A 21,982-nucleotide genomic window follows, 5' to 3' on the forward strand; every position below is an offset into this window, starting at 1 on the left:
CTGGTGATTCTCCTTCAGAGTTGGTACACTTGTAGAGTCCTTCATCTGACTTGGATACTGCAGGGATGGTCATCTCTCCTGTAGTCTCAGTCCTGATGAGGGATCCATCTTTGTAGAAATCAGCTGTGAGGTTAGAGGGAGTTCCCTGATATCTGCAGCGCAGAGTCACAGAATCTCCCTCAGTCACAGGAAGGGCAGGGCTCTCCAGGATCACAGCACCAACTGTATATAATATATAAACATCATATATAAACAGGTCTCTCCAGGATCACAGCTCCAGCTGTATATAATATATAAACATCATATATAAACAGGTCTCTCCAGGATCACAGCACCAGCTGTATATAATATATAAACATCATATATAAACAGGTCTCTCCAGGATCACAACTCCAGCTGTATATAATATAAACAGGTCTCTCCAGGATCACAGCACCAGCTGTATATAATATTTAAACAGGTCCAGATGATCCACTAAACACTATAATGTCAGTAGATGGTGTTTGTGGACATACCAGGTACTGTGATGTTGACAGCGTTGCTGTGTTCTCCAGACCCAGACTCACACCAGTACACTCCACTGTGTGATGGTATTAGATACACGATGCATGAAGACCCTTGTGGTTTTCCCCATTTTATTCCACAATCTGAACACTCCCCATAGAGTGTACATCTCTTCAGTCTCCATCCAGCAGAATTCCCCCGAACCTCACAGCTCAGAGAGACAGACTCATATTTAAGGAACTGAGAACTGTCAGGACTGACACTCAGAGATGCTGGAAGAGAGACATTTGAGAGAGAGAGCGAGAGAGAGAGAGAGAGAGAGAGAGACAGAGAGATAACCAAAGAAAATGAACAACAATGACAAATGGTTTGAAGAACCTAAGAAAGATATTGAGAAACCTATCTAAACCAAAAACATTGAGACCCAGAAAACCTGAGCCTACATCTTCACTATGGTGAATCAATGAAACAATACAGAAATAGACTACGGAAAAAGAAGGAACAGAACATCAGAAATCAACTGAATGTCATTGAAGAATCCATAGACTAATCACTTCTGGGAAAATGGGAAAACACTAAACAAACAAAACACGAAGAATTATCGATCCAAAATGGAGATGTGTTGATAAACCACATCTCCAATCTTGTTGGCTTTATAACAAAGAACAAGCAGCAAAACCATATACATGATCAAATACAAATCTTAGAAAAAACTTTTAAAGAACAGAACTCACTGGATTCCTCAAATAAATTGAATGAACTACAGGACAAAATACAAATCCTACAACCTAAAAAGCCTGTGGGGTTGATGGTACCCTAAGTGAAATGATAAAATATACAGAGCACAAATTTAAATTCACTCTTTAACATCATCCTCAGCTCTGCCCCAATATTTAGAACCAAGGACTGACCACAACATCCACAAAAGTTGTTGAGTTAATAAACTACATAACCTTCCTGTATCCTGACTAGATCAGATGGAGTTAAACTATATAACCTTCCTGTATTCTGACTAGATGGTGTTAAACTATATAACCTTCCTGTATTCTGACTAGATCAGATGGAGTTAAACGATATAACCTTCCTGTATTCTGACTAGATCAGATCGAGTTAAACTATATAACCTTCCTGTATTCTGACTAGATGGTGTTAAACTATATAACCTTCCTATATTCTGACTAGATGGTGTTAAACTATATAACCTTCCTGTATTCTGACTAGATCAGATGGAGTTAAACGATATAACCTTCCTGTATTCTGACTAGATCAGATCGAGTTAAACTATATAACCTTCCTGTATTCTGACTAGATGGAGTTAAACTATATAACCTTCCTGTATTCTGACTAGATGGAGTTAAACTATATAACCTTCCTGTATTCTGACTAGATCAGATGGAGTTAAACTATATAACCTTCCTGTATTCTGACTAGATGGAGTTAAACTATATAACCTTCCTGTATTCTGACTAGATGGTGTTAAACTATATAACCTTCCTGTATTCTGACTAGATGGTGGTAAACTATATAACCTTCCTGTATTCTGACTAGATGGTGTTAAACTATATAACCTTCCTTTATTCTGACTAGATGGTGTTAAACTATATAACCTTCCTGTATTCTGACTAGATCAGATGGAGTTAAACTATATAACCTTCCTGTATTCTGACTAGATGGAGTTAAACTATATAACCTTCCTGTATTCTGACTAGATCAGATGGAGTTAAACTATATAACCTTCCTGTATTCTGACTAGATGGTGTTAAACTATATAACCTTCCTGTATTCTGACTAGATGGAGTTAAACTATATAACCTTCCTGTATTCTGACTAGTTGGAGTTAAACTATATAACCTTCCTGTATTCTGACTAGATCAGTTGGTGTTAAACTATATAACCTTCCTTTATTCTGACTAGATCAGATGGAGTTAAACTATATAACCTTCCTTTATTCTGACTAGATGGTGTTAAACTATATAACCTTCCTGTATTCTGACTAGATCAGATGGAGTTAAACTATATAACCTTCCTGTATTCTGACTAGATCAGATGGAGTTAAACTATATAACCTTCCTGTATTCTGACTAGATCAGATGGAGTTAAACTATATAACCTTCCTTTATTCTGACTAGATGGTGTTAAACTATATAACCTTCCTGTATTCTGACTAGATGGAGTTAAACTATATAACCTTCCTGTATTCTGACTAGATGGAGTTAAACTATATAACCTTCCTGTATTCTGACTAGATGGAGTTAAACTATATAACCTTCCTGTATTCTGACTAGATGGTGTTAAACTATATAACCTTCCTGTATTCTGACTAGATCAGATCGAGTTAAACTATATAACCTTCCTGTATTCTGACTAGATGGTGTTAAACTATATAACCTTCCTGTATTCTGACTAGATGGTGGTAAACTATATAACCTTCCTGTATTCTGACTAGATGGTGTTAAACTATATAACCTTCCTGTATTCTGACTAGATCAGATCGAGTTAAACTATATAACCTTCCTGTATTCTGACTAGATGGTGTTAAACTATATAACCTTCCTGTATTCTGACTAGATGGTGGTAAACTATATAACCTTCCTGTATTCTGACTAGATGGTGGTAAACTATATAACCTTCCTGTATTCTGACTAGATGGTGTTAAACTATATAACCTTCCTGTATTCTGACTAGATGGAGTTAAACTATATAACCTTCCTGTATTCTGACTAGATGGTGTTAAACTATATAACCTTCCTGTATTCTGACTAGATGGAGTTAAACTATATAACCTTCCTGTATTCTGACTAGATCAGTTGGAGTTAAACTATATAACCGTCCTGTATTCTGACTAGATGGAGTTAAACTATATACCCTTCCTGTATTCTGACTAGATGTAGTTAAACTATATAACCTTCCTGTATTCTGACTAGATCAGTTGGAGTTAAACTATATAACCTTCCTGTATTCTGACTAGATCAGATGGAGTTAAACTATATAACCTTCCTGTATTCTGACTAGATGGAGTTAAACTATATACCCTTCCTGTATTCTGACTAGATGTAGTTAAACTATATAACCTTCCTGTATTCTGACTAGATGGAGTTAAACTATATAACCTTCCTGTATTCTGACTAGATCAGTTGGAGTTAAACTATATAACCTTCCTGTATTCTGACTAGATCAGATGGAGTTAAACTATATAACCTTCCTGTATTCTGACTAGATGGAGTTAAACTATATAACCTTCCTGTATTCTGACTAGATCAGATGGAGTTAAACTATATAACCTTCCTGTATTCTGACTAGATGGTGTTAAACTACATAACCTTCCTGTATTCTGACTAGATGGTGGTAAACTATATAACCTTCCTATATTCTGACTAGATGGAGTTAAACTATATAACCTTCCTGTATTCTGACTAGATCAGTTGGAGTTAAACTATATAACCTTCCTGTATTCTGACTAGATCAGATGGAGTTAAACTATATAACCTTCCTGTATTCTGACTAGATGGAGTTAAACTATATAACCTTCCTGTATTCTGACTAGATGGAGTTAAACTATATAACCTTCCTGTATTCTGACTATATCAGTTGGAGTTAAACTATATAACCTTCCTGTATTCGGACTAGATGGTGTTAAACTATATAACCTTCCTGTATTCTGACTAGATCAGTTGGAGTTAAACTATATAACCTTCCTGTATTCTGACTAGATGGTGTTAAACTATATAACCTTCCTGTATTCTGACTAGATGGAGTTAAACTATATAACCTTCCTATATTCTGACTAGATGGAGTTAAACTATATAACCTTCCTGTATTCTGACTAGATGGAGTTAAACTATATAACCTTCCTGTATTCTGACTAGATGGAGTTAAACTATATAACCTTCCTGTATTCTGACTAGATGGAGTTAAACTATATAACCTTCCTTTATTCTGACTAGATGGAGTTAAACTATATAACCTTCCTGTATTCTGACTAGATCAGTTGGAGTTAAACTATATAACCTTCCTGTATTCTGACTAGATGGAGTTAAACTATATAACCTTCCTGTATTCTGACTAGATGGTGTTAAACTATATAACCTTCCTGTAGTCTGACTAGATTGACTTTACAACATGGTTCAATCAGAGATACAGTTATCAACACTTTACAACATGGTTCAATCAGAGATACAGTTATCAACACTTTACAACATGGTTCAATCAGAGCTACAGTTATCAACACTTTACAACATGGTTCAATCAGAGATACAGTTATCAACACTTTACAACATGGTTCAATCAGAGCTACAGTTATCAACACTTTACAACATGGTTCAATCAGAGATACAGTTATCAACACTTTAAACATGGTTCAATCAGAGCTACAGTTATCAACACTTTACAACATGGTTCAATCAGAGATACAGTTATCAACACTTTACAACATGGTTCAATCAGAGCTACAGTTATCAACACTTTAAACATGGTTCAATCAGAGCTACAGTTATCTACACTTTACAACATGGTTCAATCAGAGATACAGTTATCAACACTTTACAACATGGTTCAATCAGAGATACAGTTATCAACACTTTACAACATGGTTCAATCAGACCTACAGTTATCAACACTTTACAACATGGTTCAATCAGAGATACAGTTATCAACACTTTACAACATGGTTCAATCAGAGATACAGTTATCAACACTTTACAACATGGTTCAATCAGAGATACAGTTATCAACACTTTACAACATGGTTCAATCTTTATCAACATGACATGTTCAATCAGAGATACAGTTATCAACACTTTACAACATGGTTCAATCAGAGATACAGTTATCAATACTTTACAACATGATTCAATCAGAGATACAGTTATCAACACTTTACAACATGGTTCAATCAGAGATACAGTTATCAACACTAAGACATGATTCAATCAGAGATACAGTTATCAACACTTTACAACATGGTTCAATCAGAGCTACAGTTATCAACACTAAGACATGGTTCAATCAGAGCTACAGTTATCAACACTTTACAACATGGTTCAATCAGAGATACAGTTATCAACACTTTATAACATGGTTCAATCAGAGATACAGTTATCAACACTTTACAACATGGTTCAATCAGAGATACAGTTATCAACACTTTACAACATGGTTCAATCAGAGCTACAGTTATCAACACTTTACAACATGGTTCAATCAGAGATACAGTTATCAACACTTTACAACATGGTTCAATCAGAGCTACAGTTATCAACACTTTACAACATGGTTCAATCAGAGATACAGTTATCAACACTTTAAACATGGTTCAATCAGAGCTACAGTTATCAACACTTTACAACATGGTTCAATCAGAGATACAGTTATCAACACTTTACAACATGGTTCAATCAGAGCTACAGTTATCAACACTTTAAACATGGTTCAATCAGAGCTACAGTTATCAACACTTTACAACATGGTTCAATCAGAGATACAGTTATCAACACTTTACAACATGGTTCAATCAGAGATACAGTTATCAACACTTTACAACATGGTTCAATCAGACCTACAGTTATCAACACTTTACAACATGGTTCAATCAGAGATACAGTTATCAACACTTTATAACATGGTTCAATCAGAGATACAGTTATCAACACTTTACAACATGGATCAATCAGAGCTACAGTTATCAACACTTTAAACATGGTTCAATCAGAGCTACAGTTATCAACACTTTACAACATGGTTCAATCAGAGATACAGTTATCAACACTTTACAACATGGTTCAATCAGAGCTACAGTTATCAACACTTTAAACATGGTTCAATCAGAGCTACAGTTATCAACACTTTACAACATGGTTCAATCAGACCTACAGTTATCAACACTTTACAACATGGTTCAATCAGAGATACAGTTATCAACACTTTACAAAATGGTTCAATCAGAGATACAGTTATCAACACTTTACAACATGGTTCAATCAGAGATACAGTTATCAACACTTTACAACATGGTTCAATCAGAGATACAGTTATCAACACTTTACAACATGGTTCAATCAGAGATACAGTTATCAACACTTTACAACATGGTTCAATCAGAGCTACAGTTATCAACACTTTACAACATGGTTCAATCAGAGATACAGTTATCAACACTAAGACATGGTTCAATCAGAGATACAGTTATCAACACTTTACAACATGGTTCAATCAGAGATACAGTTATCAACACTTTACAACATGGTTCAATCAGAGATACAGTTATCAACACTTTACAACATGGTTCAATCAGAGATACAGTTATCAACACTTTACAACATGGTTCAATCAGAGATACAGTTATCAACACTTTACAACATGGTTCAATCAGAGATATAGTTATCAACACTTTACAACATGGTTCAATCAGAGATACAGTTATCAACACTTTATAACATGGATCATTCAGAGATACAGTTATCAACACTTTACAACATGGTTCAATCAGAGCTACAGTTATCAACACTTTACAACATGGTTCAATCAGAGCTACAGTTATCAACACTTTACAACATGGTTCAATCAGAGATACAGTTATCAACACTTTACAACATGGTTCAATCAGAGATACAGTTATCAACACTTTACAACATGGTTCAATCAGAGCTACAGTTATCAACACTTTACAACATGGTTCAATCAGAGATACAGTTATCAACACTTTACAACATGGTTCAATCAGAGATACAGTTATCAACACTTTCCAACATGGTTCAATCAGAGCTACAGTTATCAACACTTTACAACATGGTTCAATCAGAGCTACAGTTATCAAATCTTTACAACATGGTTCAATCAGAGATACAGTTATCAACACTTTACAACATGGTTCAATCAGAGATACAGTTATCAACACTTTATAACATGGTTCAATCAGAGTTACAGTTATCAACACTTTACAACATGGTTCAATCAGAGATACAGTTATCAACACTATAAACATGGTTCAATCAGAGCTACAGTTATCAACACTTTATAACATGGTTCAATCAGAGATACAGTTATCAACACTTTACAACATGGTTCAATCAGAGATACAGTTATCAACACTTTATAACATGGTTCAATCAGAGCTACAGTTATCAACACTTTACAACATGGTTCAATCAGAGATACAGTTATCAACACTTTACAACATGGTTCAATCAGAGATACAGTTATCAACACTTTACAACATGGTTCAATCAGAGATACAGTTATCAACACTAAGACATGGTTCAATCAGAGCTACAGTTATCAACACTTTACAACATGGTTCAATCAGAGATACAGTTATCAACACTTTACAACATGAATCAGAGCTACAGTTATCAACACTTTACAACATGGTTCAATCAGAGCTACAGTTATCAACACTAAGACATGGTTCAATCAGAGATACAGTTATCAACACTTTACAACATGGTTCAATCAGAGATACAGTTATCAACACTAAGACATGGTTCAATCAGAGATACAGTTATCAACACTTTACAACATGGTTCAATCAGAGATACAGTTATCAACACTTTACAACATGGTTCAATCAGAGATACAGTTATCAACACTTTACAACATGGTTCAATCAGAGATACAGTTATCAACACTAAGACATGGTTCAATCAGAGATACAGTTATCAACACTTTACAACATGGTTCAATCAGAGATACAGTTATCAACACTTTACAACATGGTTCAATCAGAGATACAGTTATCAACACTTTACAACATGGTTCAATCAGAGATACAGTTATCAACACTTTACAACATGGTTCAATCAGAGATACAGTTATCAACACTTTATAACATGGTTCAATCAGAGATACAGTTATCAACACTTTACAACATGGTTCAATCAGAGATACAGTTATCAACACTTTACAACATGGTTCAATCAGAGATACAGTTATCAACACTTTACAACATGGTTCAATCAGAGATACAGTTATCAACACTTTACAACATGGTTCAATCAGAGATACAGTTATCAACACTTTACAACATGGTTCAATCAGAGCTACAGTTATCAACACTAAGACATGGTTCAATCAGAGCTACAGTTATCAACACTTTACAACATGGTTCAATCAGAGATACAGTTATCAACACTTTATAACATGGTTCAATCAGAGATACAGTTATCAACACTTTATAACATGGATCAATCAGAGATACAGTTATCAACACTTTAAACATGGATCAATCAGAGATACAGTTATCAACACTTTAAACATGGATCAATCAGAGCTACAGTTATCAACACTTTACAACATGGTTCAATCAGAGCTACAGTTATCAACACTTTACAACATGGTTCAATCAGAGAAATTCATTGGCAAGATAAGCAAACTTAGTTATGACATGCCAGCAACAAATGCTGACACTACACATCCAATTACCAAATTGTGAAAGAACAAGAATTGTGCTTTTGAATTCCGTAAAGTCAGTTATTGTTGTCTATCAACAATGACAATATATAATATAATATATCTATCAATGACAAGCCACCGGGTTCTGACAACTTGGAAATGACTGAGGATACTGTTATAGCGGATGATATCGGGAAGGGAAGCTAAAGTCAATCCGCTACCTAACTTGGATGGGAAATGACTGAGGATACTGTTATAGCGGATGATATCGGGAAGGGAAGCTAAAGTCAATCCGCTACCTAACTTGGATGGGAAACGACTGAGGATACTGTTATAGCGGATGATATCGGGAAGGGAAGCTAAAGTCAATCCGCTACCTAAGAATAGTAAAGCCCCCTTTACTGGCTCAAATAGCTGACCAGTCAGCCTGTCACCAACCCTTAATAAAATACGGTAAAAAATTGTGTTCAACCAGATCCAGCTATTTCACAGTAAAGAAATTGACAACAATTATTAACAATTACAAACAATTGTTACTATTATCACCTCAGTACCTCCAGGCTCTGATCAGGCCCTACACCCAAACAAGGGCACTGCGTTCATCCACCTCTGGCCTGCTCGCCTCCCTACCACTGAGGAAGTACAGTTCCCGCTCAGCCCAGTCAAAACTGTTCGCTGCTCTGGCCCCCCAATGGTGGAACACACTCCCTCATGACGCCAGGACAGCTGAGTCAATCACCACCTTCCGGAGACACCTGAAACCCCACCTCTTTAAGGAATACGTAGGATAGGATAAAGTAATCCTTCTCACCCCCCTTAAAAGATTTAGATGCACTATTGTAAAGTGGCTGTTCCACTGGATGTCATAAGGTGAATGCACCAATTTGTAAGTCGCTCTGGATAAGAGCGTCTGCTAAATGACTTAAATGTAATGTAAATTATAGAACAGGTGATGAATATAGAGAAATGTTACTATTATAGAACAGGTGATGAATATAGAGAAATGTTACTATTATAGAACAGGTGATGAATATAGAGAAATGTTACTATTATAGAACAGGTGATGAATATAGAGACATGTTACTATTATAGAACAGGTGATGAATATAGATTAATGTTACTATTATAGAACAGGTGATGAATATAGAGAAATGTTACTATTATAGAACAGGTGATGAAATATATATATATAATATAAGGAATATAGAGAAATGTTACTATTATAGAACAGGTGATGAATATAGAGAAATGTTACTATTATAGAACAGGTGATGAATATAGAGAAATGTTACTATTATAGAACAGGTGATGAATATAGAGAAATGTTACTATTATAGAACAGGTGATGAATATAGAGAAATGTTACTATTATAGAACAGGTGATGAATATAGAGAAATGTTACTATTATAGAACAGGTGATGAATATAGAGAAATGTTACTATTATAGAACAGGTGATGAATATAGAGAAATGTTACTATTATAGATCAGGTGATGAATATAGAGAAATGTTACTATTATAGAACAGGTGATGAATATAGAGAAATGTTACTATTATAGAACAGGTGATGAATATAGAGAAATGTTACTGTTATAGAACAGGTGATGAATATAGAGAAATGTACTCACCTCCACCTTGTCCGAGGCTACAGTACACCAGTGTACTCAACAACACTGAAACACACAGAGATAACTATCACTATGGTACATGATGTAAACACTGAAACACACAGAGAGAACTATCACTATGGTACATGATGTAAACACTGAAACACACAGAGAGAACTATCGCTATGGTACATGATGTAAACACTGAAACACACAGAGAGAACTATCACTATGGTACATGATGTAAACACTGAAACACACAGAGAGAACTATCACTATGGTACATGATGTAAACCCTGAAACACACAGAGAGAACTATCACTATGGTACATGATGTAAACACTGAAACACACAGAGAGAACTATCACTATGGTACATGATGTAAACACTGAAACACACAGAGATAACTATCACTATGGTACATGATGTAAACACTGAAACACACAGAGATAACTATCACTATGGTACATGATGTAAACCCTGAAACACACAGAGAGAACTATCACTATGGTACATGATGTAAACACTGAAACACACAGCGAGAACTATCACTATGGTACATGATGTAAACACTGAAACACACAGCGAGAACTATCACTATGGTACATGATGTAAACACTGAAACACACAGAGATAACTATCACTATGGTACATGATGTAAACACTGAAACACACAGAGAGAACTATCACTATGGTACATGATGTAAACCCTGAAACACACAGAGAGAACTATCACTATGGTACATGATGTAAACACTGAAACACACAGCGAGAACTATCACTATGGTACATGATGTAAACACTGAAACACACAGCGAGAACTATCACTATGGTACATGATGTAAACACTGAAACACACAGAGAGAACTATCACTATGGTACATAATTTAAACACTCAAAACACCATACCCTTGATGTAAACACTGAGCTGAACCACAGATATGAATTTACTTAATAGTCTATTGACACATTCTTGTGTGAATCTTAATAACATACTACAAAAATTCCCATCAAAATCTGTCCGTTTTTTTATTTAAGAGAAACTGTATCGGCTGCGTTGCAATCCACAGCATCACACTATGTTGGCCTTCGACATCTGTGTGGAAAGTGCGTCTCAGCTACAAACTAATATGACCCCACTATGGAAAGAGGAGACTCAGCTACAAACTAATATGACCCCAATATGGAAAGAGGAGACTCAGCTACAAACTAATATGACCCCAATATGGAAAGAGGAGACTCTCAGCTACAAACTAATATGACCCCACTATGGAAAGAGGAGACTCTCAGCTACAAACTAATATGACCCCACTATGGAAAGAGGAGACTCAGCTTCAAACTAATATGACCCCACTATGGAAAGGGGAGTCTCATACAAATGAATGGTAGTATGGAGATATATATAGATATTAAACCTTCATCTGAAGGTAACCAATACAAATTAATGGAAGCATGGATATTTTTTTTATTTTTTTTATTTCACCTTTATTTAACCAGGTAGGCTAGTTGAGAACAAGTTCTCATTTTCAACTGCGACCTGGCCAAGATAAAGCATAGCAGTGTGAACAGACAACACAGAGTTACACATGGAGTAAACAATTAACAAGTCAATAACACAGTAGGAAAAAAAGAGTCTATATACATTGTGTACAAAAGGTATGAGGAGGTAGGCGAATAATTACAATTTTGCAGATTAACACTGGAGTGATAAATGATCAGATGGATATGTACAGGTAGAGATACTGGTGTGCAAAAGAGCAGAAGAGTAAATAAATATAAACAGTATGGGGATGAGGTAGGTAAATGGGGTGGGCTGTTTACCGATAGACTATGTACAGCTGCAGCGATCGGTTAGCTGCTCAGATAGCAGATGTTTGAAGTTGGCGAGGGAGATAAAAGTCTCCAACTTCAGCGATTTTTGCAAATATCATTTTGTGCCAACAAAAATAAGGGGTTAAATATCTGTCCCAAAAACTAAAATGTTTCCTGAGCTTTCTTATATGAGACCTGTTGGGGATGAATCAGAATTAGTTAGGTAACAGTGATAAATAAGATGTTTTATTTACATAATAATGCTTATGTGAGATATTTGTCATTACGATGTCTTCTTTCAGATAATACTGTTGGCAGTTTGCAGCTATCCCTTCTCTGCTAGGGCTTAGTCACTAGGGGCCCAGAGAAGGGAGAGGTCAGGCTTGTCTTCATATGTCAATGTGTCTGTTAAACCATGTGATGCTATGAAGAATATCAGAAGGGGAGGAGGACAGAATGTGTCTGTTAAACCATGTGATGCTATGCAGAATATCAGAAGGGGAGGAGGACAGAATGTGTCTGTTAAACCATGTGATGCTATGAAGAATATCAGAAGGGGAGGAGGACAGAATGTGTCTGTTAAACCAGAAGGGGAGGAGGACAGAATGTGTCTGTTAAACCATGTGATGCTATGAAGAATATCAGAAGGGGAGGAGGACAGAATGTGTCTGTTAAACCATGTGATGCTATGAAGAATATCAGAAGGGGAGGAGGACAGAATGTGTCTGTTAAACCATGTGATGCTATGAAGAATATCAGAAGGGGAGGAGGACAGAATGTGTCTGTTAAACCATGTGATGCTATGAAGAATATCAGAAGGGGAGGAGGACAGAATGTGTCTGTTAAACCATGTGATGCTATGAAGAATATCAGAAGGGGAGGAGGACAGAATGTGTCTGTTAAACCATGTGATGCTATGAAGAATATCAGAAGGGGAGGAGGACAGAATGTGTCTGTTAAACCATGTGACGCTATGAAGAATATCAGAAGGGGAGGAGGGCAGAATGTGTCTGTTAAACCATGTGATGCTATGAAGAATATCAGAAGGGGAGGAGGACAGAATGTGTCTGTTAAACCATGTGATGCTATGAAGAATATCAGAAGGGGAGGAGGACAGAATGTGTCTGTTAAACCATGTGATGCTATGAAGAATATCAGAAGGGGAGGAGGACAGAATGGAGGCTTGTCTTCTTATGGGAATGTGTCTAACTATTGTATGTCCCCTCTGAGGTTGCCCTTATCTTGATCTAATATATGACCTAAGAGGCTCACTGTCTCGGTGATCTTGTCCAGGAGGAGATGTATTTGAGATGGGAGTATCTAGAATTGACAATTGATATATGCCATTGGATGAGGTAATGGTTTGGTAATATGAAGTACCAAGAACAAGATAGGAACTTTGTTTAGGAGACCAAACTGAACAATAATTTATAGCTAATGCTATCTAGCTATGGGATACTCATCTTTCAAGTAAAAGGTTCTTTGTGAACTGTTCCTGAGATCTGTGTTTCGTCATGTGAGTTGAGATGGGTGTGTCTTGGCTATAAATGATACTAAGAACTGTTTTTGTAAGCACTCTCAGAGAATTAATTTATAGACGCGGAATTGATCTGAGAGTCACAGGGCGAAGCTCATATAATTAAAGATGGACTTTATAATATAACTTTGACTTGTGTGTGGTTTGCTCTATCATTATTTGGTAATAAACTAATTCCCCAACAGACCCGATTCAGGAAATGTCGCAGGTCACAACTTCACAGGAGAGCCGTTTGAACGTTAAAAAAAAAATGTTTTTATGAAAATGCGTTTTTTTTTTGGCAGAAACACCTTCTTGAACATGTGAACGCTCATGTGCCTTATTAACAAATGTGTAATGAGACAGATAAGGGATGGGACAGGAACAGCATCAGAACTGGGTAATACAAAGACATACAACAATTAATGCTGAAGCAGGGAACAGAGCTGGGGAACAGACAGATATAGGGGCGGTAATGACACAGGTGATTGAGTCCAGGTGAGTCCAATAATCGCTGATGCGCGTGACGAGGGAAGCAGGGGTGCGTAATGATGATGGCAGGAGTGCGTTGTGCTGGGCAGCCTGGCACCCTTGTGCCAGAGAGGGTGAGCGGGAGCAGGGGTGATACATATGTTTCTACATTTGACAGACAGTGGTTTCATTTCAAGCTAAAGTGTACTGTTAGCTTGCTAGCTATATGTCTTAAGCTAAAGTGTACTGTTAACTAGCGAGCTATATGTCTTAAGCTAAAGTGTACTGCTAGCTTGCTAGCTATATGTCTTAAGCTAAAGTGTACTGTTAGCTAGCTATATGTCTTAAGCTAAAGTGTACTGTTTGCTAGCTAGCTACCGTTAGCTGGCTGGCTCCCTAGCTGACGTTATCATTCGTTTCCCAGAGCTGTTTGCTGTTCTATTTAGAGTCTAATGTTAGCTAGCTAACATTGAACCTGGTTGGTTAGCTCCCAACACATTATCATGGTTGACAAGTTGTTAATTGTTGTTTAACTAGCTAACGTTAGCTGGCTGGCTGACTTTATCATTCGTTTCCCAGAGCTGTTTTAACGTTACAGGATGTACAACACCCGTTGATTAAGGCGTCAGTAAACGTCAGCAAAAAAGCATAATGAAACTGTTGCCAGCAGAGCTGGGGGTGTTTTCATGTTATCCAGAGGTAAAGAAATCATTGGCCAGAGTGTTAAGTGTGTGCTCCGAGAGCTAAATGAGATGGGTGGGGCTAAATCTTAAGAGAGTGTGAACGATGCTGACTGGGTGTAGACAAAAAGCTCTTCACTAGATACCAAAATAATCAAAGGTCATTTTTGAAATAAAAAAATAAAAAATTCACCTTTATTTAACCAGGTAGGCAAGTTGAGAACAAGTTTTAATTTACAATTGCGACCTGGCCAAGATAAAGCAAAGCAGTTCTCATTTACAATAAATAAATAAATATAATCTATGCATATAATCTATGTATATTATAATTCGATTATAATCACAACCGCATATATTCCCCCCCAAGGAGACACATCGATGGCCCTGAACGAACTTAATTTGACTCTATGTAAACTGGAAACCATATATCCCGAGGCTGCATTCATTGTAGCTGGGGATTTTAACAAGGCTAATCTGAAAACAAGACTCCCTATATTCTATCATCAAAACTGAAAGTGCGAACAACTGATTTTAATCAGGGCAAGGTGACAGAAAACATGACCGAATACAAACAGTGTAGCTATTCCCTCCGCAAGGCAATCAAACAAGGTAAGCGTCAGAATAGAGACAAAGTAGAATCTCAATTCAACGGCTCAGGCACGAGAGGTATGTGGCAGGGTCTGCAGTCAATCACAGACTACAAAAGAAAACCAGACCTGTCGCGGAACAGGATGTCTTGCTCCCAGACAGACTAAACAACTTCTTCGCTCGCTTTGAGAACAATACAACGCCACTACCAAAACCTGCGGGCTCTGTTGGGGAATATCAGAATTGGTTGGTTACATAGGTAAGATGTTTTATATCCATCATATGTTTGTAAGTTACTTCTCATCAGAATGTTATTTTTGTATAATACTGTGGCGGGGTTGCAGTATCTGTTCTATATCAAGACTAAGTTGCTTGGGCCGGAGAGAGGGGAGAGGTCAAGCGTGTATCTCTTGGCTCCACAATGTCTGTCTGCCAGTCAGTGTGTCTCTGTGATCTTGTCAAGTTAGGATGGATTTGATATATGCCTGTTGATATGGAGGATTGGTTTATGGTTCTGAGTTTGAGAAAATACATAGTTTAGGAGACAAAGCTGAATGATAAATTATGCTGTCTCACTATGTGTGTCTTTGCTATAAAGGATCTCAGTTTAAATGTGTAAGGGACTGTCAGAGAATTCATTGATAGACACTGAATTGATCTGAGAGTCACAGGGTTGTGATAGAGCTCATATAATTAAAGATGGACTTTGTGATAACTAACTCTGACTTTGCTCTCATAATTTGGTAAAGAGAGGAAATTTCCACGACAGCTCTCCTTCACTGCAGCCGAGGTGAGTAAAACATTTAAACGTGTTAACCCTCGCAAGGCTGCAGGCCCAGACGGCATCCCTAGCCGCGTCCTCAGAGCATGCGCAGACCAGCTGGCCGGTGTGTTTACGGACATATTCAATCAACCCTTATCCCAGTCTGCTGTTCCCACATGCTTCAAGAGGGCCACCATTGTTCCTGTTCCCAAGAAAGCTAAGGTAACTGAGCTAAACGACTACCGCCCCGTAACACTCACTTCCGTCATCATTAAGTGTTTTGAGAGACTAGTCAAGGACCATATCACCTCCACCCTACCTGACACCCTAGACCCACTCCAATTTGCTTACCGCTCAATAGGTCCACAGACGACGCAATCGCAACCACACTGCCCTAACCCATCTGGACAAGAGGAATACCTATATGAGAATCCTGTTCATCGACTACAGCTCAGCATTTAACACCATAGTACCCTCCAAACTCGTCATCAAGCTCGAGACCCTGGGTCTCGACCCCGCCCTGTGCAACTGGGTACTGGACTTCCTGACGGGCCGCCCCCAGGTGGTGAGGGTAGGTAACAACATCTTCACCCCGCTGATCCTCAACACTGGGGCCCCACAGGGGTGCGTTCTGAGCCCTCTCCTGTACTCCCTGTTCACCCACGACTGCGTGGCCATGCACGCCTCCAACTCAATCGTCAAGTTTGCAGACTACACTACAGTGGTAGGCTTGAATACCAACAACGACGAGACGGCCTACAGGGAGGAGGTGAGGGCCCTCGGAGTGTGGTGTCATAACCTCACACTCAACATCAACAAAACTAATGAGATGATCTTGGACTTCAGGAAACAGCAGAGGGACCACCCCCTATCCATATCGACGGGACAGTAGTGGAGAGGGTAGAAAGTTTTAAGTTCCTCGGCGTACACATTACAGACAAACTGAACTGGTATACCTACACAGGCAGCGTGGTGAAGAAGGCGCAGCAGTGCCTCTTCAACCTCAGGAGGCTGAAGAAATGTGGGTTGTCACCAAAAACACTCACAAACTTTTACAGATTTGGATTTTCTTTTGATTTTCCCATGATGTCAAGCAAAGACACACTTGAGTTTGAGGGTAGGCCTTGAAATACATCCACAGGTACACCTCCAATTGACTCAAATGATGTCAATTAGCCTATCAGAAGCCTCTAAAGCCATAACATCATTTTCTGGAATTTTCCAAGCTGTTTAATGGCACTTAGTGTATGTTAGCTTCTGACCCACTGGAAATGTGATAGAGTGAATTATAAGTGAAATCATCTGTCTGTAAACAATTGTTGGAAAAATTACTTGTGTCATGCACAAAGCAGATGTCCTAACCAACTTGCCAAAACTATAGTTTGTTAACAAGAAATGTGTGGAGTGTTGAAAAACAAGTTTTAATGACTCCAACCGAAGTGTAAACTTCCGACTTCAACTGTAGATATTAAACAATACAGATTTTAGCTCAAACTTACTGCACTATTAAACCATACAAATAATCATAAGATAGATGTGTTCCATCTCACCCTCCGAGACACACACACACACACACACACACACACACACACACACACACACACACACACACACACACACACACACACACACACACACACACACACACACACACACACACACACACACAAAGAGAGATATAGAGAGCACTTACAGAGCTGCCAGCAGAGTGGTGTGAGTTCCATCCTGTCTTGCTGCTCAATGAGACTCTGTGATCTCCAGTTATACACTTATAGACTGTACTCCTCCTCCTCTTTCCTGTTTTGACCACACAAGACCCTGCTAACGACGTGGTGAAACAGAGGAAGAGAGAGTAGATTATCTTGTCTATACTTCCTCTACCACTGTATATTTCTATAGGTCCGAGAGTATTGACTAGCTGATGAAACAGAGAGAGCAGATTATCTTGTCTATACTTCCTCTACCACTGTATATTTCTATAGGTCTGAGAGTATTGACTAGCTGATGAAACAGAGAGAGTAGATTATCTTGTCTATACTTCCTCTACCACTGTATATTTCTTCATTGCCACTCCTCCCACCCCTGGACTAGGATCATATCCGTTAATGCCAACCATTCCCATGTGCTCAACTGTGTTATTCTGAGAGGATTGACCTCTAACCCCTACTTTCAGTCACTACTGTAGATCTGAGAGGATTGACCTCTAACCCCTGCTATCAGTCACTACTGTAGATCTGAGAGGATTGACCTCTAACCCCTACTCTGTATGTGTGGTTCCCACCATGAAGCATGGAGGAGGAGGTGTGATGGTGTTGGTGTGCTTTGCAGGTGACAGTGTTTGTGATTTATTTAGAATTCAAGGCATACTTAACAAGCGTGGCTACCACAGCATTCTGCAGCGATACGTCATCCCCTCTGCACTTACTGGGACTATCATCTGTTTTTCAACAGGACAATGAACCCAACACACCTCCAGGCCTCTGACACACCTAATATATAGGTCCCTCTGTTGTACCATACAGTCAGATGCCGAGCAGTTGCAATACAGTACCAGGCGGTGATGAAACCGGTCAGGATGCTCTCGATGATGCAGCTGTAGAGATGTTTGAGGATCTGGGGACCCATGACAAATCTTTTCAGTCTCCTGAGGGGGAAAAGGTGTGGTCGTGCCCTCTTGACAACTGTCTTGGTGTGTTTGGACCATGATAGTTTGTTGATGATGTGGACACCATGGAACTTGAAACTCTCGACCCGCTCCACTACAGGCCCGTCAATGTGAATGGGGACCTGTTCGGTCCTCCTTTTCTCATAGTCCACGATCAGCTCATTTGTCTTGCTCACATTGAGGGAGAGGTTGGTGTCCTGGCACCACACTGCCAGGTCTCTGACCTCCTCCCTATAAGCTGTCTCATCGTTGTCGGTGATCAGGCCCTCACTGTTGTGTTGTCGGCAAACTTATTGATGGTGTTGGAGTCGTGCTTGGCCACGCAGTCGTGAGTGAACAGGTAGTACAGTAGGGGACTAAGCACCCAACCCTGAGGGGCCCCTGTGTTGAGGATCAGCATGGCAGATGTGTTGTTGCCTACCTTTAACACTTCTTCTTACCACCTGGGGGCGGCCCGTCAGGAAGTCCAGGATCCAGGTGCAGAGGGAGGTATTTAGTCCCAGGATTCTTAGCTTAGTGATGAGCTTTGTGGGCACTATGGCATTGAATGATGAGCAATAGTCAATGAACAGCATTCTCAGATAGGTGTTACTTTTTTCCAGGTGGGATACTTTGAAGAATCTCATATATAAAATATATTTTGATTTGTTTAACACTTTTTTGGTTACTACATGATTCCATGTGTGTTGTTTCATAGTTTTGATGTCTTCACTATTATTCTACAATGTAGAAAATAGTAAATATGAAAGGCCATAATGTATTATTCTAGCCCAGGTGTAATTTAGATTTGTGTATGTGCAAAGTTTTAGACTGATCCAATGAACCATTTAATTTCTGTTCAACATTTTGTATCAAGACTGCCCAATGTGCCTAATTTGTTCATGAAGAACTTTTCATGTTCAAAATGGTGCACTCTCCTCAAACAATAGCATGTTATTATTTCACTGTAATAGCTACTGTAAATTGGACAGTGCAGTTAGATTAACCTCTCTTGGGCACATGAGACCTCTTGAACAGTGAAACTGCAGGGCGCTAAATTCAAATACAGAAATACTCGTTATAAAAATTCTGAAAACAAAACATATTTCACGCAGGTTTAAAGATTAACTTTTTGTGAATCCAACCACGGTGTCAGATTTAAAAAATGCTTTACGGCGAAAGCATACCTTACCTTACCTTAGCCCACGAGACAAAACAAACAGTAACCAGGCAAGTAGAACAGTTACACATGTCAGAAATAGAGATACAATTAATCCCTTACCTTTGATGATCTTCATATGGTTGCACTTAAGCACACATTCATTTATTCAATAAATGTAATTTTTTGTTCATTGAAGTCTCTTTATATCCAAAAACCTCTGTTTTGTTCTTCAGTAATCCACAGGCTCAAAAGCAGTCAAAACAGGACGACCAAAAAAAATCCAAATTGTATCCTTAAAATTCATAGAAACATGTCAAACAATGTTTATATTCAATCCTCAGGTTGTTTTTAGCCTAAATAATCGATAATATTTCAACCGGACAATAACGTCGTCAATTTAAAAGGTAAACAAGAAAGGCAATCTCTCTGTCACGTGCATGAAAAAGCTCTGTGACACTTTAGGGTCCACTCATTCCGAATGCTCTTAGTTCTTCATTTTTCAGAATACAAGCCTGAAACAATTTATAAAGACTGTTGACATCTAGTGGAAGGCATGGGAACTGCAAATATAGTCCCAAGTCAATGGATACTGCAATGGCATTGAATAGAAAACTACAGACACTTAGCGGTGTTCCATTAACTCTCACTCTAGGTGGGACGTTAGTTCTGTTATATCTTTAACAGCTTTTTAACTAAATCTACCAGTTATATGCATTTCATATCTTCTGGGCCCGAGACGCAGGCAGTTTAATTTGGGCATGCTTTTCATCCAAAATTCCGAATGCTGCCCTCTACCCGAGTGAAGTTAACAATATTTTAACAAAGTCCGCTCAATGCAACAGCATCTCTATGGAACCAACAACAGCTCTCCCTGACCTAGCACAATCCCAAACACTGACAGATCAGATTGCCGCCGGAAACCAGACCTCAGATGGGGTGGCATCTATACCTCCCTCGCGGCAGAGACACTACTCCTCCAGCATGCACAAGCAGTTAGCTTCCCTGAGGAGCTAAAAGCTATGAAAGCTGGTAGGGAAGTTGCTAAGGAGAGCCGTCTTCTCTCTCTCTCGCCCCAGAATATGATCAAATCCTTGGAGTGATCAGAGTCGGAGGCTGCGCCAAGCAGAAGTTTTTGACCCCAATTATCCTTGACTCCAGACACCCTATTACCAGGATCCTCATCAAGAGTTGTGATGAGAGGTTAAGATGCTCTTAAATACATGTAAAACTAAATGCATGCTCTTCAACCGATTGTTGCCTGCCCGTCCAGCATCACTACTGTGAGGATTTTGTTTTGCACTATAGAACGTTACCATATATGTGATTGAATATCTGCTGTTGGCTTGTGTGGATGTATGTATGTGTTTTGCAACAAAGCTGCCTTGAAATATTGTTAACAGTTCCAGGGCCACGGGCCTTTCTCATGATGGAAAAATACAGAATAACATGAAAACAGGAACTGTGCAATGAGTTGGGTGGGCACATTCAGAATGTAGCGTTGCGAGAACAAACGGTCTTTTGTTAGATAACAGGAGCCAGGTGCGAGATAACGGTATCGAGCATGAGCGCATAGATATTCTTCACAGCAACAGTTACAACAGTCCTGTTGTAAGATATGTCATCACCCTCTCTGTTCTGGGGGAATGGGAGGAGCAGCAGATCGGGTGCAGAGAATCAAAAGGTATATAAAGAGACATTTGCCATTACTTTGGCGCTGACTTCTTGAATTCTGAATTCATTTAGACAACCATTTGACTTCGGGTAAATTGACACCTGACTCAAATTACTTAAAAGATTCTAACTTGTTGGATCTGAGAAGTAACTCTCCGATATAGCGTTTAACTATTGAA

At 38.5% G+C, this 21,982-nt stretch overlaps 1 protein-coding gene across 1 annotated transcript; it reads right to left on the bottom strand.

The window, feature by feature from the left end:
• Positions 1–6: 6 nt before the first annotated feature.
• LOC118377206 (Fc receptor-like protein 5) lies at positions 7–18,130 on the bottom strand (the record flags this gene model as incomplete). Its single annotated transcript, XM_052500521.1, has 4 exons — positions 18,020–18,130; positions 10,518–10,562; positions 516–776; positions 7–222 (listed from the first exon to the last, which is right to left on the bottom strand). Coding segments are annotated over exons 1-4 (553 nt in total), but the record flags the coding sequence as incomplete, so codon positions are not given.
• Between the last annotated feature and the right edge of the window lie 3,852 nt (positions 18,131–21,982).

Source organism: Oncorhynchus keta, unplaced genomic scaffold (genome assembly GCF_023373465.1).
Source record: "Oncorhynchus keta strain PuntledgeMale-10-30-2019 unplaced genomic scaffold, Oket_V2 Un_contig_1090_pilon_pilon, whole genome shotgun sequence".
Classification (NCBI taxonomy): domain Eukaryota; kingdom Metazoa; phylum Chordata; class Actinopteri; order Salmoniformes; family Salmonidae; genus Oncorhynchus; species Oncorhynchus keta.